Source organism: Seriola aureovittata, chromosome 3 (assembly GCF_021018895.1).
Source record: "Seriola aureovittata isolate HTS-2021-v1 ecotype China chromosome 3, ASM2101889v1, whole genome shotgun sequence".
Classification (NCBI taxonomy): domain Eukaryota; kingdom Metazoa; phylum Chordata; class Actinopteri; order Carangiformes; family Carangidae; genus Seriola; species Seriola aureovittata.
The window spans coordinates 9,426,368-9,441,783 of record NC_079366.1 but is presented as its reverse complement, the minus strand read 5'-3'; the positions used below and the strand labels follow the sequence as shown (position 1 = coordinate 9,441,783).

Below are 15,416 nucleotides of genomic sequence, written 5' to 3'. Positions count from 1 at the left end.
CACTAATAAATACAAATACACACCAATATGATAAAACATAATTTAATTACAGAAGTATGACACTACAGTTGCAGTTATTGCCCTAAAACAACAATTAAGAAAACAAAATTTAAAAAAAAAACTGCGTCATTAACAGTAGTATCATACTCACACCCACAACATCCAAGTTTACCCACAACATGCACACTGATAAAAAAATTAAAAGCATTAAAAAAACAGTTCACAGTTGGGATGAAAGTGCTTCTATGAGAGATGACTAAAATCTATTTAAAATGAGGACACTTTAAACTTTTGTCTGTTATACGGTCTGTTTTCTTGCAGACAGGATCAGCTGCTTGCTGCTCAGTTTACTTTTTCAAACTCAAAAACATTTGCAAACACAGGAGTTCAGTTCTCTTCCTCTCTTTTGCTGTTTTGTCTTCTCTCGGTTCTTGAGCAGCCATCTATCTATCACTAGTCAAACATAGCTACTGGCCTTACAAGGCGCACTGTCAGGCTTCACTTTGACTTCCTATAGTTTGAGTTCAAACATTTCACATACAGTATATATAGTGGCCTACTGGATGAAGCAGAGCTTTGTTTCACCTGATAATTCCACGTAGTTTGTTCCTTCTCTCTACAAATATTCCAGCAATGAAAATCCTCACCAAAACTAAATCTAAAATCTACCAGATGCATGACACACTTGATTTTGGTCATATTCACTGCTGTCCTTCGGTGCTAATGTTCCAGTTATATTACCCCTGGTTTAAGATTTCTCCAGACTTGTGCTCAGAGAATTGAGAAGGCTCGTTCAGGAAGAGGCCTGAAAAAAAAAGGTGTACATAAGCAAAAGCCAGGGTGTAGACATTTGTATTGTAGCTTCGGAAAAGACTGCTGTTGTAAAGAAGAGTAAAAAAGCATCAAAAACCAACCTGACTTGTGAGTCTTCGAGCGGGGGTTCGTTTTTGCTCATGGATGGACTGGAGGCGAGTGATGAGAAACTTTTTATCCTCTCCCTCCTGATCAGAGGGATGAAAAGAAGATGAACCAGATACATCAAAGAGCAGGAAATAACAACAGAGGAAACAGTCTTTTCACTTAAGAACATTTCAGTCCGTTTTATAGTCATCTTCATATTTAGATAGATTGAGAAACAGAGTTGTTATTGTGTAGGCGCTGTCTTACATTTTCTATCTGCTCCTGTAGTAAACTGATGATCTTCCTCTGACCGTCCACCACCTGACTGTGGAAGTAGATGACTATCCTGACGGAAAGAAGCGACAGAGCCTATCAGATCAATACAAGCAGCGCTGCACTCAATAACATGGATCTCAATAGTGATGCAAGTTGATATTATATAAAAGCACACACTGACTGTGGGACACCCTGCTGCAGCTGTGTTTGTGTGTGTTTGTCTATGCACTCACAGAAAGATGCCTGCTCCCACAAACAGGAAGAAAGGGTTTTCCACCAGGTAGGAGTGAGCCTTGGCCAGCACGGACAGGTTAGGATTATCTTTTTCCAGTTCTTCCACCCAGCGTTTCCCCGCCTGGAACATGGTTTTGAGCCCACGGAACGGACCACACGATGAGGAGGGCGTGATACTGAGGACAGGAGAAACATGTTGAGTTTGTGAGTGTGTGAATGTCTCTGTTGTGATGCCACAAAAAAAAAACAAAAAAAAAAAAAAAAAAACAGTTTGCAGAGCAGACACACAGCGCTGTTCGTTCAGTTGGTCCACAGCAATTCAGGTGAATTATGTCACGGCCAGGAAAACTGACAACAAACAAACCTTAAAAGTTAGTAATGAGCCTATAGTCCAGCATTGTATCTGTGGCAAGTGGCGAGTGTGACAAACACCTCGTTGTTTCATTACTTGCACGGCAATACGAAGCATCTTTTGCTGTGTCCAAAATGTCTCCCCACTTACTATATGGTGCACCATATTTAACGTCCACCATTGTATTTGAATGTGTAAAAACGTCCTCTATATAGTGCCCTCAAACAATCCACTATGGAATGGAAAAAGTAGTGTCCATGGTACGTACACTACCTTGTGTTAACAATCCCACAATGCAATCCATATTTTAACAATTTATTATTTTGTGTGTGTGTGTGTGTGTGTGTGTGTGTGTGTGTGTGTGTGTGTGTGTGTGTGTGTGTGTGTGTGTGTGGTGTGTGTGTGTGTGCGTGTGTGTGTGTGTGTATATGAGGATTTAAGATGGGTTAATAACATGAAACACATAGCAATACAGTCTCTACAATGCCAAACATGTGTGTCTGTATCTGTGTGCGTGTTTGTGTGTGTGCAATTACTTCTCATGGTGTTGGCATAAAGATTTCATACAGCCACATTCACAGGGACAAAAAGTTGGTCTCAGTGGTTCCCACATGACAAACTATTAAATTTGAGGGTTAAGACTTGGCAGACGTTACTGAGTTCAGACTGAAAAATGCATCAACTTAAAAAAGGCAACTGGTGTTGGTAGGGGTGTGTTTTCTCAGTACAATCTAAGAAGACCCGTTTGAGTTAGAGATCTATGAGTTTGGCTTATCAGATTCCAAAACAGTAGTAGTAAACAGTGCAATCGGGTATGGTTTTGCAACTCTGGAAAGTCCCACAGTAACAATCATCTAATCTTCCGCAACAATGATCACGAGATAAATGGTAGAAATACAGTGTTAATGTTACAAAATAATCTAATGGTAAATAGTAATAAACCTGTTTGGTTGGCCACTGCAGCGCCTTGTCAGATTACACTGCACTGCTGCAAAAGTGGAGCTGAACGACTGTGTTTTTTGGCAGAGCCCACAACGCCAGTGTAACAACACAGTGGCTTCACTGAAATGAATGAGTGGACTGTGTTTGTTCATGCAGGTCCCCTGGTCTGTACATGGCCATTTAGTGGTTATGATTAAGAATAGGATAAATCCACAAGGATAATATAAGTTAATGCAATGCCCTTCGAAAGCGACAAGGTCAACTCTGTGAGTACCTCCACATGGTGTATGTGACGCACACAGAGGCACCGAGGAAGGAAGGGAAGCAGAGGAGAGTGATGAAGATGGTGGTCATCTGGCTGACTCTGTATGGTTTCCTGGGAGCCTGACAGTTCATCATCACACTGCTCTGTAGGGAAACAAAAAAAAGAAAAAAGAGATGTTGAGGTCAGAGGTCATTGCATCCATCCCGACTGTCAGAAGTGTGAGAATGAGACAGATAAATCTGACAAAAGTAGAGGACCACTGAGCTTAAGACGAAAAAATACTGTTACTGCTCAAGACAAAAATTCAAAAGGCAAAATCTCACAGTCCAAAACTCTGTAGCTGTCTAATAGACTGGGAGTTCCTAAAGGCAGTACACCACTACAGAGGATAATTTCAACCACAACATTAAAAAAAGAACAGGGCAAAATTGTTTTTGTTGGACTGCTTGTTACAAAATGAACTGTCTAAATATTTTGTGTTTAGTTTTTTTCCCTCATGGAAATTTCAGTTTAAGCTTTAATTTTTGTGCGTTTCAAATTAAATCTTTCCATTTAAGTACCTTCTTAACGTAGAACAGCAGCAGGAGCTTGATAAGCTGCACTACAGGCAGGAGAGGAGTGAAGAGAACACCCAACCTGAAAAACACAAAGTTTATTGTCATTACCCAGAAAATATTTGACGTCACTTCGCGTGACTGTGTGGAGATTGTTACAGTAAGTTTAGTACCAGGCTAAGGTCTGTCCGTAGATGAGTTCAAGGACATTCCTGGCGATATCAAACACAGGTTTCCTCCTCCTCTTCAGCGCCCTCATAGAAAACAACCTGTAGCGACAAGGAGAAAAAAGGTGGTTCAATACAGCACAAAAATTTGAAGTGCAATTTTCATAGTTCTGTGTTATTAATGCAAATTAATTTTAGAACTTAAAGAAAACTCTGCAACAAAAAATGAAAATGTGTCTTTAATTCGGTGTAATGACCCACCTCCAAAGAAACTCCCCTAACAAGGTGTCCAGCAGAGTGAAGATGAAGTCCATTAGTAGGAAGCGATAAAGCTCCTGGCCCACAAAACTCTCCCAGCACTAAAGGCAATACAGTCAAAACAGAGTCTGTCATTAAGAAAGTAACAAGCCCTGTGCAACATAAACTCAAACAAAAGAGGTGTCAGGTAATGTGAAGGTGAAAATCTTGTCATTAATAATACCATAAAGTGATTAAGGTCAGCAGCCACCCGACCCAGCCAGTGGTAACAGAGGACGCCAAGAACGCTCACTTTTAACATCAAGTTCCTAGAAAACACAGACGGCAAACGAAGTGTTAACAACAACAATCTAACAGCTCTGCATCTTCTTACCCACAAACACCAACTCAGTTCCTCTGCTCATACCTGCCGATGGCGACATATGTGCATACAGAAGGTGACTCGTAGTCCTCCATCCAGGCCGCAAGGTTGAACAGGCCAGGCAGCAGCAGGTTGATGAGTGACACCACCACAGGCAGAGCCAACAGGCTGGCCTCATTCAACAAGGAGTTCTGGGAGGTGAGTGGACTACGAGAAGTTTGCTGGAGGTTCTGTGGAAAGAGAATGAGGGACAGCTGAGTGTGAAGCTAGATTGGTGTGCTGTTTAATGTTACTGCGGGTTGCTCTGTCATCTTCCAGCTGTCACAGATCACTTCTAAAACCGAGTCTGCTCCTTTCACTGTTAGCAGCATTGCTATGAGTCAGCATGTGGTTTCTGATAGCACCACCAGGAGTCCCCAGCAACGTGGAAATGTTCAATTCCTACATAATGTATAGGGGATTTAAAATCAAAAAGGTAGCAAGAGATATTTAGATGGTGACTGTTTATACCGTTTAACATAGTGCAAACATGAAGCCAATCAGCAGTTTGTTAGTATGGTGGCCAGCAGACCAAAAACTATACAACAAAGGATAGCAAATACAGCCTGAAGTCTGAGTATCCACCAATACAAATGTCGATCCTTACTAAATGTTGATGTCATACCCTGAAACCACCCCGCCTCACCTTGTGCATGTAATGAGAGAAGAAGTAAATGCCGATCACACAGCCAATGGTGCTTGCTATGCAGATGGCCCATGCTATACCGTGGACCGTCAGTCTCCACACTTTCTGGCACCCGGTATTCTTGACATGTTTATGGTTCACCTCTGCCAACAGCTCCTGGAGAGGGAGGAGGAAGAGGAGAGAGGGGTGATGGTGAGAGGGAGAGAACGGGTGAGGTATGTGGAGAGAAGAGGGACATTGTGAGGGAGGGACAAAGAGAGGGATAAAGAAGGAGAAGAATGCATTAGATCATCACATTCCTTGCATGTATGTGACAGGAAAGAAAACAAAGAGCGTGTGTGTGTGTGTGTGTGTGTGTGTGTGTGTGTGTACGTGTACATGTACCTTGAGCTGGGTGCAGATATTTTCAGACATGAGTTTGACAGAAGTTTTCTTGATGACCTTGAAGTCCCAGGAGCAGAAGACTTTCAGGGCCAGGATACTGTGAGATTTGTCAATTCGGAAGCTCTGTCCAAACGACTTGGACATGCTGTTGGGAAATCGCACATTAACATGCATCAGAATATGTAACAAATATATAACAGATATGTGGGTTGAAGCAAGCCTGAAGTAGATTTTTTTTAAATTTACAACATATGTACACAAGCACTGTACCTGTACACGAGGATGATGCATGTGATAAAGAAGGCCACTCCTATGGTAAAGAAGTATGCAAGTGGCATGTTATAAGACAGGTGCTTCGACATGCAGTCCAGCCTGGTTCCATTGGACAAAGAGATATTCTGCTCTCGACCATCATCCCTGCAGCTCCTGCGCAGTGTGTAGTTACAGTAGTACCCATAGTACATTACTGTGTCTGACAAATACCCCTGAGACAAAAGGAGACATAGAAACAGTCTTTTATACAAAAACTTACATTTTCTTCCCACTTTGACTTTGTTACATTTCGGTTGGGTTAAAACTTACAAACTGAACGTGATTATTTTCCTTGCTCGCACATTTTCAGACTTAAGAAGCCCCGCAGACATGTTTAAGGACATAAAACTTGCTTTGAACAATAATATGTCTGGTATGGTTTTTCCAGAAAAAACCTAAATTACCTTGTTAAGAAATTATTAAAATCTCCTCTACACCTACTCTTTCTCCTTTATTGAAAAATACTGAATCTAGTGATATGCAAATGTTTTTAGTTTCAAAAGTTTAAAAACTGGAAGCATGAAGTCTCCTACTTCACTGAAAAGTCCATTTTCAGTGTACGTCCACTGGAGGCTTCAAGTTTCCACATCACACTTATGGAAGTTGCATACTGGACCATGATTGATGCCAAATAAGTTGTGATGTCACAAAATCCTGCTTGTTTGTTCATGAATTAAAGAGAAACTTTCCCCCTTCAGCAGATGAACATGACTGAAGCATTATTCTGCACAGTGATGGTGAAACATCTAGAGTCTGAAGTAACAATAAGAAAAACTAATTTCTGAGTGGAGGGATCTTTATTTCCAGCAGTTTAAAGATTGCTTTCTTATTAGGATCTCATCACATGGATGTTAAGCTTCTGAACACACACACAAGTATGTGATGAGTGTTTTCTAAAAACTGAGGTGTGAGAAGTGTTGCAATAACATGTCACAACAGGTCAGAACTTACTGCTCCGGTAAGGAGCTCCAGTCCAGAGAAGGAGCGTTTCACAGCAGGCAGCACTGGAGGGTGCACTGCCTGAGGCAGCACCAAGAACGCACCCGTCACTAGAAACAGGAAGAGATTGAAGAACAGCAGGGTCTTAAGAAATAGGAAGTAGGAGAGGACCCCAGTGCCGAAACGCCCGCTCACTCTCTTGAGTGCCACTTGCCACAAGTGGAGGGAGTGCAGGAAGGACAACCAGCTGTACCAGCTCTGTCTCACCGCCTAGGACGAGCGTCGTGGGAGAACAGGGGGACAAAAAACAATCACACATCTCACAATCAACAATCATTTCATACTCAAAGAAAAAAAATGACTCAGAAACATCCATGTTTTACTAAAAATCACTTCAGTTCCAGGCAAAGTGTACTTGTGTTGTGGTTAAGCTTTTGTGAGTCTTAAATGTATGATTCATGCTCTCAGAGACATATGTGCTTGGGCAACAGAGGGATTATCCTGCTTTGATAGCAACACATACAGGAAATACCTTCTGACACCCATGTACCGCCTTCGCGAAGAATGTGTGTCCCATTTATTATTTATAGCAAATATTAAGTGTAAATCTAATCAAGAATATTTTAAAAACAGGAAGGATTATGAGGTCATTATGTATAGACAGATGATGTGATGATGAACCTAGAAGATTGGGAACAGAAACTGAAACTACTACTACTACAACGTTCCCTCTGTGCACAAAGGTCAAAGCCTAGTATTCAATCAGATAGTTCACAATTTATTACTACAATCAGATGTACAGTGGGGTCCAAAAGGCTGAGACCACTGTATCTTAAATCACATGTGGCAGCATGACTCTGCAGCATGAAACTGGTACAGTTTCTAGATACGCTCTCAGAGGTCTTGGTGGTCTTGGTACGAACTTGGTGTGTGAAAAAAAATACAAGAAGTAGAACATAGACAGATGTTGCCGGTGGTGTGACTTACAATTATGATGTAATATTTAAGTTGACTGCAACAGGGGATCTGACTGCCAGAAAATATGCGTCTCTCCTTTTGTAATGCTAACGTCCTGTAGACAGAGAATCAACAAGGGAAGTTCAGACTGATACAGAAAAAATACAATTAATCTAAATATTGATAATGTGAACAAAGACCACATGAACCTGAGTTCACTCTTCTCAGCCACACTGAGGGGCATTGCTCGGAGCATCCTGACTCTGTCGCTCACTGAAAGGTTCTGCAGGTTGTTCACCAAACGCTCCCTTTTAGTCACTGTAACAGACAGAATGATGAGTGAAGTAACGTTACAAATGTGTCAAACACAGATTAGTTTATACTCTAGTGTCTGAAAAAGTCTAGCTAGTGGAAGTGATTCTTCTCACACTCTGTACCTTCTGTGTCAGTAGAGTCTCCCTCCATGCCGTAGCCTCGTATGCTTGGTCTGGCAGAGCGAGAGAAGTCACGGATGGAGGGTCTGCTCTGCCTGCGTCTCCGAAGCTGCATGGTTCGGTTGTAATACTGAGAAATGATGGCTCCCCTGCTGCGTCCTGACAGACGAAGAGGATCAGATTGGTCAGAGATGTGATCTGCTATCTCTATTCTTTCCATAGATTTGAATGAAATAACCATCTTATGAGAAATAAGATCAGAATGAGGGAAAGAGAACGATGCAGCTTAACTGAGCAAAGCTGTAAGTTTAAACAGCAAAACTGTATTTACAAGGGAGCACACTGTGACATGTAGACTTAAATGACCGTTATCTCCCACCAATGTTTCTGATGTTGAAATTCAAACCAGCAAATACACCATGTGCCACAGCCAAAGGAATCTGATTACAGCTATTGAGCCATCTTCACAAACACGCTGAAGCACCTGACCTGCAACACTTGCTGACAGGAAGATAACATACCAGTTGCTTCCCCATGAAACTCTGCTCAACTGAAACAAGCCTGTTTTTATGTTTAATAGCTCAACATGTGCAACACAGCTCCAACGCAACCCTATATTGACACAGTAACTTACTGTGTTAGTTAAGCATGGTACTATAAAGCACTTTCAACAAGGGCAACTATCTATGCACATTCAGTATTTCCTATGTAGCGAAACTTTATATGGCCAACATGGACATTTTTCGGGAACTATGATAAACAGCCTTGTTCTAAACAGCCATGATTTTTTGAATAGGTTTTTCTCAACCTGCAGATGAGCTTGAGATCTTCAAGTGATGTTAAAATATTTCACTAACAAAACTATTCAGTCCTACACCCCACATATGCTGTACTTCCCTAAAACATTAGGGTGTGTCACTGCTGCTGAGTCTAAAGCTTAGCTGTAACATTTTGTTTTCGTTAATTACCAACTTTCACACAATTTGCATTTCCATTTTCCCATGGGGAGCCATGATATGATATCAAAACATCTGTAAAAAGTCCCTTTAAAACATACAAACAAATCTTTTTTGTCAGGTAGTCATTCATGTGCTCAATAGCTCTTCAAATAAACAACAGTAACACTATATGTATCTGTTTGTATGCATCGTCCTCTCTCTTTATCAGCGTTTTCACTTCTACAGGACCCACCGATGGTGCGACTGGGCATGGATGACAGGATCTTCAAGGTGGCTGAGGACCAGTGTTCACCTCTGGTGGGGTCAGTTTGTCTTTCATCATCCTGCCATTCATCCTCTCTTTGTCCCTGCAGCCTTTCCCTGTAGTCATGTCCAGGGCTGGACAGGTAGGGCACATTATCTGGAGAATAAAAAAACACCACCACATGAAATATGTTGGAAACTCTGGGAAAGCCGATGATATGTTTGAACAAGGTATTTGTTGAGGATGACCAATGATGCGTTCAAATGATGTTTAGACACAAGATGTTTTTGATCAGTGATGTAATATTGACATGATGAGCAAAAAGATTATAGACAAACATTCAATGGAAAAGTTAAGTAAGCGGTAAAGCAAAAGGATGGATGGAACAGTTAAATGAGTTCAAAGAACTTCAATATTTTGTTGCCTTTGAGACCAGAGGAGGACACTCAAGCCATATCACAATATTACTATAAACAAATTCATTCATCTTGTATCAATATTTGAATCACATACTACCAAGCTCTTGTATAAAATCAGCCCTCCACCTATGGACATGCATCTATCTGCAGTTAAACATACACCGTACCTTGACCCTCCTCGTCCAGGTCTCTCTGCAGCTGCTGTAGCTCGAAGGCGTCAGTCAGTTCATTCTGACTCTGCTCTGCTATCAGCTGGTTGAACGAGTCATGAACAACCTCCTCATCCACTGGGCTCCTGACAGAAAGACACATGGACATGAGGACAAGGACAGAAAAGAGGGTGACAGAGGTTAGGATAATTTCAAAGACACACTTCAGTACAGATCCAGAGCGCTCTGAGGACTGATGGCCACTGATAATACTACAGATCAAACACAAGGACCTTCTGACTCTAGGTACTGGTACTCTCATGGGAGGAAACTTCAACCAAACAACCCAAAAAGAGTGTATGAAGTCATTTTCATTCATTTGTAATCAGCATAGCCAAGACTGCCACATTTGTGACCCTCTTCCTGCGTTATCTAGATGTACTGTGAGTTAAAGCCAACTGGACTGACTGTTTTCTCTTATAGCAAGAAGAAAAAACAAACAAGCAGTAAGTCCAGTTCCCTTTGACTTAGCACTTTTACAAAGATAGTACAGGAAGAGTGCGCACACACCCACACACACACCCCCAAACAAAACAGAGTGGATGTTAGAAGTCGATTGCATGGTGAAAAAAAGAAAAACATTCATGAAGCATTGGGAAGGTATGCATTCCTGTTAAGTGTCTAACAAGACATTTTGTCACAATGTTTCCTTATTTTCCTTACACTCTCTGCTCTTCTCACAGCCTTCGTGTAAACAGCTCTGTACAGCAAAACTAAACAGATAACAGGAAAAACAGGAGAAACATGAACTTTGACACTTACTCCAGTCCAGCTTCCATGAGAGGATGGTTCAGATCAAAGTTAACGTTTCGAGCCATTCTTCTTCTCCCGTGACAGTCTCAGTCTGTCTGGCCGTCGTTCTCTTTGTTGACCAATCGTAGAGGGATCACACCCACACCTGCTCAGACCTGCTCTCCACTTCCACCATGGTGTTTATTCCTCTACCTGAAAGAGGCGGGGAAAAGGAGGGTAAGACGGAGTAACGAGTGAGTCAGAGATAGAGGGGAAAAATGCCAGCAGACATACTTAGAATTTGAACGCTCTTGTCATGTTACTGCTTGTCCTGCACACATTTTAACTGCAACTTGAGGAAACTGCATACATCACGACTGACTATGGCACTTCCAGCACAAAGCCCCATTTACACTTTGCATTAATATGTGATCTGTATGTAAAGATAAAAGTGTAAACAGGGTCTCACATAGAACAACTTCAAATATAGCTCTGTGTAAAACTTTATGCATCATTTTTTGCATGCTGTCAACATTCAGCTGCTTTTACACTGAGTGTGGGGAGGGGACAATGTCTCTTGTGAAGTTGACCTGTCATGAGGAACTACGTCATTTTGTCCTGACTCATGAGAGCTCCATTGTGGCACTGCTTGTCATCAGGACTGTGGTCAGAGTCAGAGTCAGAGTCAGGCGCAGTGTCACCAGTGAAATGAATATTCATAGACAGAGACAGACGGACTCATTGTCAGTGACCACAGTCAGAGTGGCATATGAAAGATTTGAAGGAAGCATGTTGGTTGCTGTGTGTTTGTGCTCATTTTTAAAAGGCCTTCACTTCAGTCCAAAAATCTACTCTCAGTTATGTGCAACGACTGCATATAAAACTTTAATCAAAGACCCAGAAAGGACATGTCCCGAGTTTAAGTTAAATTGAATCCAGATATTCATTAGTCACTAATAAAACCTCTTTACCAGGTTTATCCAACCCTGCCTAGAGACAGCAGAGCAGAGACTGCGGATAAATAAAACACCAGCTACAACTATAAATTCTGCTATTCAGATGCCATCGTTGGATATAAAAGAAAAACAGCTGATCTGAAAATACATCCATAAACTGTACCTCACAGTTAATGCAGCACAGATGAGAGAATATAATTTAACATTAACCAGATGGATTACTCTGTTTTAACTCACTTTTGGGGTGAGCAATTGTTGAAATACATCTTGACAATGTATAAATCTCTCAACCATCAGAGATTTTGTCTTACTGTTTATACCCTGGACTATCTTTAGTAAGTTTGGATTTATAAAGCCATTCTGGGTAATAATGCAAATCAAAGAACTGCTATTCATCTCTAATTATTGTTTTCATAACCAATATATGAATTTATCCTTCAGAAAATAAAATTACATATACAACAATAGAGGATTTCATCAATATTACCCAACCCTTTCCACTGTCTTTTCCTAATCAACTAACATTGTGACAAGCTCACAGTTTTTTGTCACGGTATGGAGCTTGACAGATTGGTGGTCAATGCAGAAATATATTTTGTGCATGAATCACAGCACAATGTGAATATCAGTATCAACATTAGAAAAAGTGAAACACTACTGACCACCGAATTTTCAAAAGATACTGGTCTAACTACACAACATGTTTAGGTTAAGACAAACATTGTATCCACTTCCTGTTTATATGCACCCACATCAGAAAACAGTGCTAGTGATGCGACTCTTGGGATCAGGATTGAAAACATCTGTTAAGCTGGTTAATGATACAATCACAAACTCTTCACTTTACAGTCAAAGTACAATTATTTTACTGCCAGTCCTGCAGCTTTAATGTTTTGTAGTTCTGAGGGTATTTCCCCTCCCACATCACAGGTACAAGCTGGATGCGTCTGTTTAATGTGAGCGCCCTGTACAAAGTGTACTGGCTGAACAGCAACATATAATGAAAGCATATTGTAGTCATCACACATGCATTAATGTGTGTGTGTCTCTCAGACACCAGAGACCTGCACTTTTGCTTGGGGTGGAAGTCTTTCGGGTTCTTGTCCTGAGGCAATATATCAGCAGCATACATGAAGCAGGGCGCAGCTCTGAATATCAGCCAACACACTTACTAAATGACTCAAAAATGTCCACAAACATTAATCCTTTTAAAGCTTGTCCTTTTCAGGGCCTCTTATGGAAAATCTACTACACACATAAGTTCTTATTCCTTCTCTCTTAAACATACTCTTCTCATTATCTGAGGCCTCTGAGGTCATATTACAATTTACTTAAGTGTCTGTTTCCTATTCCATATATTCCTCTAAGTCAATCTCTTTTTGCGCAATTTTGACTACATCAGCTTCTCACTGCTGCAGGGCATTGAAACAAACAAAGGGTTTATGCAACACTGGAGGGCTGGAGTCCCAAGTCATTCTCTATATGATAGTGAGTGTTTGGGATTGCGGTGTGTTTTATTCTCATGTGTGTATGTGATTACTGATGTTGAAGGGGTCTTCTGAGACTGTACAGGCAGGGCATGATATTGTGGGAGTGGGACAAACACTAAACAAAGCTTGACAGGGGGTCAGAGTTGAGCTGCACGACTGCCAAATAAAATAAGCTGGGAAAACAAAGCAGAGGACAAGAGAATAAAGACTGTTTCCCTATGAGTTTAAATTGGGTTATAAGTTCATTGGAGAACATTGAGCTTTCAAAAAAGGAAATAATACATTTGAAAGAAATCAGGAAAAAATTGCACTAGAGCTGCAAGATATACAGGGCAGCAGTATAATTGGGTCACAATGAAGACCCCCTAGTCCACAAATAAAAACACTGCCTAACATTAACATTACATAGGATGATAGGCAGTGTTGAACCTGAAAACAGAAGGCAGTTATCAGCAGATGTGAGGTAGAGGCATTTGTGTTAAGGGAAGGGAGCAGTGTAATGCAATCTGTCCACCCTGACAGCTCTCAACAACTGCAAGCTAATCAGTTCCCAGGGCACTGAGAAAAGCAGAGGGATCAGGGAGGCAAAAAGCTACAGCAAACATGGCAGCAAAGAGAGTTGTACTTCAATACCCTGATGTTTTGAGTTTTGCTCTGGGAAATGGGCGGTGACGGAAAGAGAATGGAGAGGGATAAAGTTGACCTGCAATTCTGTGTTTTAGTACAAAGGAAGAACGGTTATGGAGATTAGGCAGATACCAAGAATGAAAAGACAATGACAAGCAGAGGCTCGCAAAGAATAGTAACAGGCAACTAACGGGAAAAAAAAATGTGCATGCAATTAGGACAACTCTGCTGTCTCTAACACGGTCAGGCATGCATGCACATACACAATTACACTGTTATTGCACTCTGAGGGCAATAACACCGCATGTATCTCCGCCTTCATTCAGAAAAAAAGGACAGAAAATTATAGGTTTACTGTTGGCTACATCACAGAAACTGGGAAGGCCTGTGCTGTTACACAGATGTGGCAAAAATATCTATCTATCTATCTATCTATCTATCTATCTATCTATCTATCTATCTATCTATCTATCTATCTAACTATCTATCTATCTGTCTGTCTGTCTGTCTGTCTGCCTGCTGAAATCTCTAGCCACATAAGACTCCTACTACAACAAACCCTGCTGTTGCACAACAGACTACAAAAGCTCCCTTAGCCGAGATTGTGAACCTGTAATTAGTTTTGCAGGCTTTCTGCTTAACAAGCTCGCCTCTCAGAACAACAAAGGAGAAACTGACCAACTTTATTCCTTTAAAAACACTTCTCTCGTGTGTTGTTATGTCTGTTGTCGACTAACTTAAAAGTTACCTACTCAAAGACGCCTTACGGCAAGCTGCGGGTCGATCAACCTGATCTAAGAGTTCCATTAAATTGGCAAAGGTTTATCTCAGAGGTGATAGAAAATGTGTGATGTTATAAGTAAAGAGGAAGCTACATGAAGCGTAACAACAGACAAACACTTAATATAATATAAAAACAGGTAAAAGTAGTTCACTTACCCGTTCAAAAACTTGACTAATCATTTGCGTTACTGCTCGCGACAATGTCAGTCAAAATAGTGAGCACGCTCAGCCGGACAGCGAGGGGGGGGAAAAACCATTTGTCTCGGAGGGGTGATATTGGGTTTCTACTTTACTTTAAACAGCCATGCCGGGACCTAAAGTTTTGGTCACATGCAAAAGTCACTATCAAAATTGAAATACTTGTCCTACTCTCAAAAAACAATTTAACGGCATTACCCTCTACTGACAACGTAACGTAAACTTGACCCCCGCAAAGTTGCTACTCATGGCGCAGTCCTGTTCTGCTTTGACATCCTTCCAGACAGGTTTGTTTAGTCATACAATGCAGACAAACACAAAGACAAGCGAAACTGCAGACTATACGTAGGGGTTAAATATAATCTGTAGAAACCACCAAAGTTAACGGTGAGTTTGTGTTACATTATCTACAAATGCACAAATCAACGCTGAAAGTTGAAAACATTTAACTTCAAGTAGATTAAGAAAAGATAGACCTACATTCTGATGGAGATAGATCTGAGCTCAACGTTGCTTTATGGCTACAAAGTGTCCTGGCACTTCCTTCTTACTCACTTCCACATACCTGGCTACACCTAGGCTATCTCTGAAAACCACCGAGAAACCTGTGAGGCTGTTCGCAAAGTGACCTGCCTCATATTACTAAATTAAGAGTCATACATAAATGGCCTTTGTGAACATCTACTCCTCAAAGGCCCTTTTTCATTTCAGATATTTTGACATGCCACTGAAGGAAAGGGCATTAATGATGGCTGAATTCCTTTTAGCTCTCTCAGTTT

At 41.1% G+C, this 15,416-nt stretch overlaps 1 protein-coding gene across 1 annotated transcript; it reads right to left on the bottom strand.

Moving 5' to 3' along the window:
- Positions 1–26: 26 nt before the first annotated feature.
- tmc6b (transmembrane channel-like 6b) lies at positions 27–14,697 on the bottom strand. Its single transcript, XM_056372539.1, has 21 exons — positions 14,596–14,697; positions 10,614–10,796; positions 9,810–9,937; positions 9,212–9,379; positions 8,024–8,179; positions 7,796–7,904; positions 7,617–7,701; positions 6,642–6,899; positions 5,649–5,863; positions 5,379–5,523; positions 4,995–5,150; positions 4,355–4,539; positions 4,172–4,256; positions 3,952–4,049; positions 3,697–3,792; positions 3,530–3,605; positions 2,979–3,112; positions 1,410–1,586; positions 1,168–1,246; positions 915–1,001; positions 27–805 (listed from the first exon to the last, which is right to left on the bottom strand). Exons 2-21 carry the CDS (start codon positions 10,667–10,669, stop codon positions 794–796), a joined length of 2,505 nt encoding a protein of 834 aa, XP_056228514.1. The 5' UTR covers positions 10,670–10,796; positions 14,596–14,697; the 3' UTR covers positions 27–793.
- Positions 14,698–15,416: the final 719 nt, after the last annotated feature.

Coding starts and splice junctions, on each gene's coding strand:
- tmc6b (XM_056372539.1), bottom strand. CDS start 10,669: ATGGCTCGAAACGTTAACTTTGATCTGAACCATCCTCTCATGGAAGCT. Junction 9,380..9,809: donor CCTGGACGAGGAGGGTCAAG/GTACGGTGTATG, acceptor TTTATTCTCCAG/ATAATGTGCCCTACCTGTCC. Junction 4,050..4,171: donor CTGACCTTAATCACTTTATG/GTATTATTAATG, acceptor TATTGCCTTTAG/TGCTGGGAGAGTTTTGTGGG.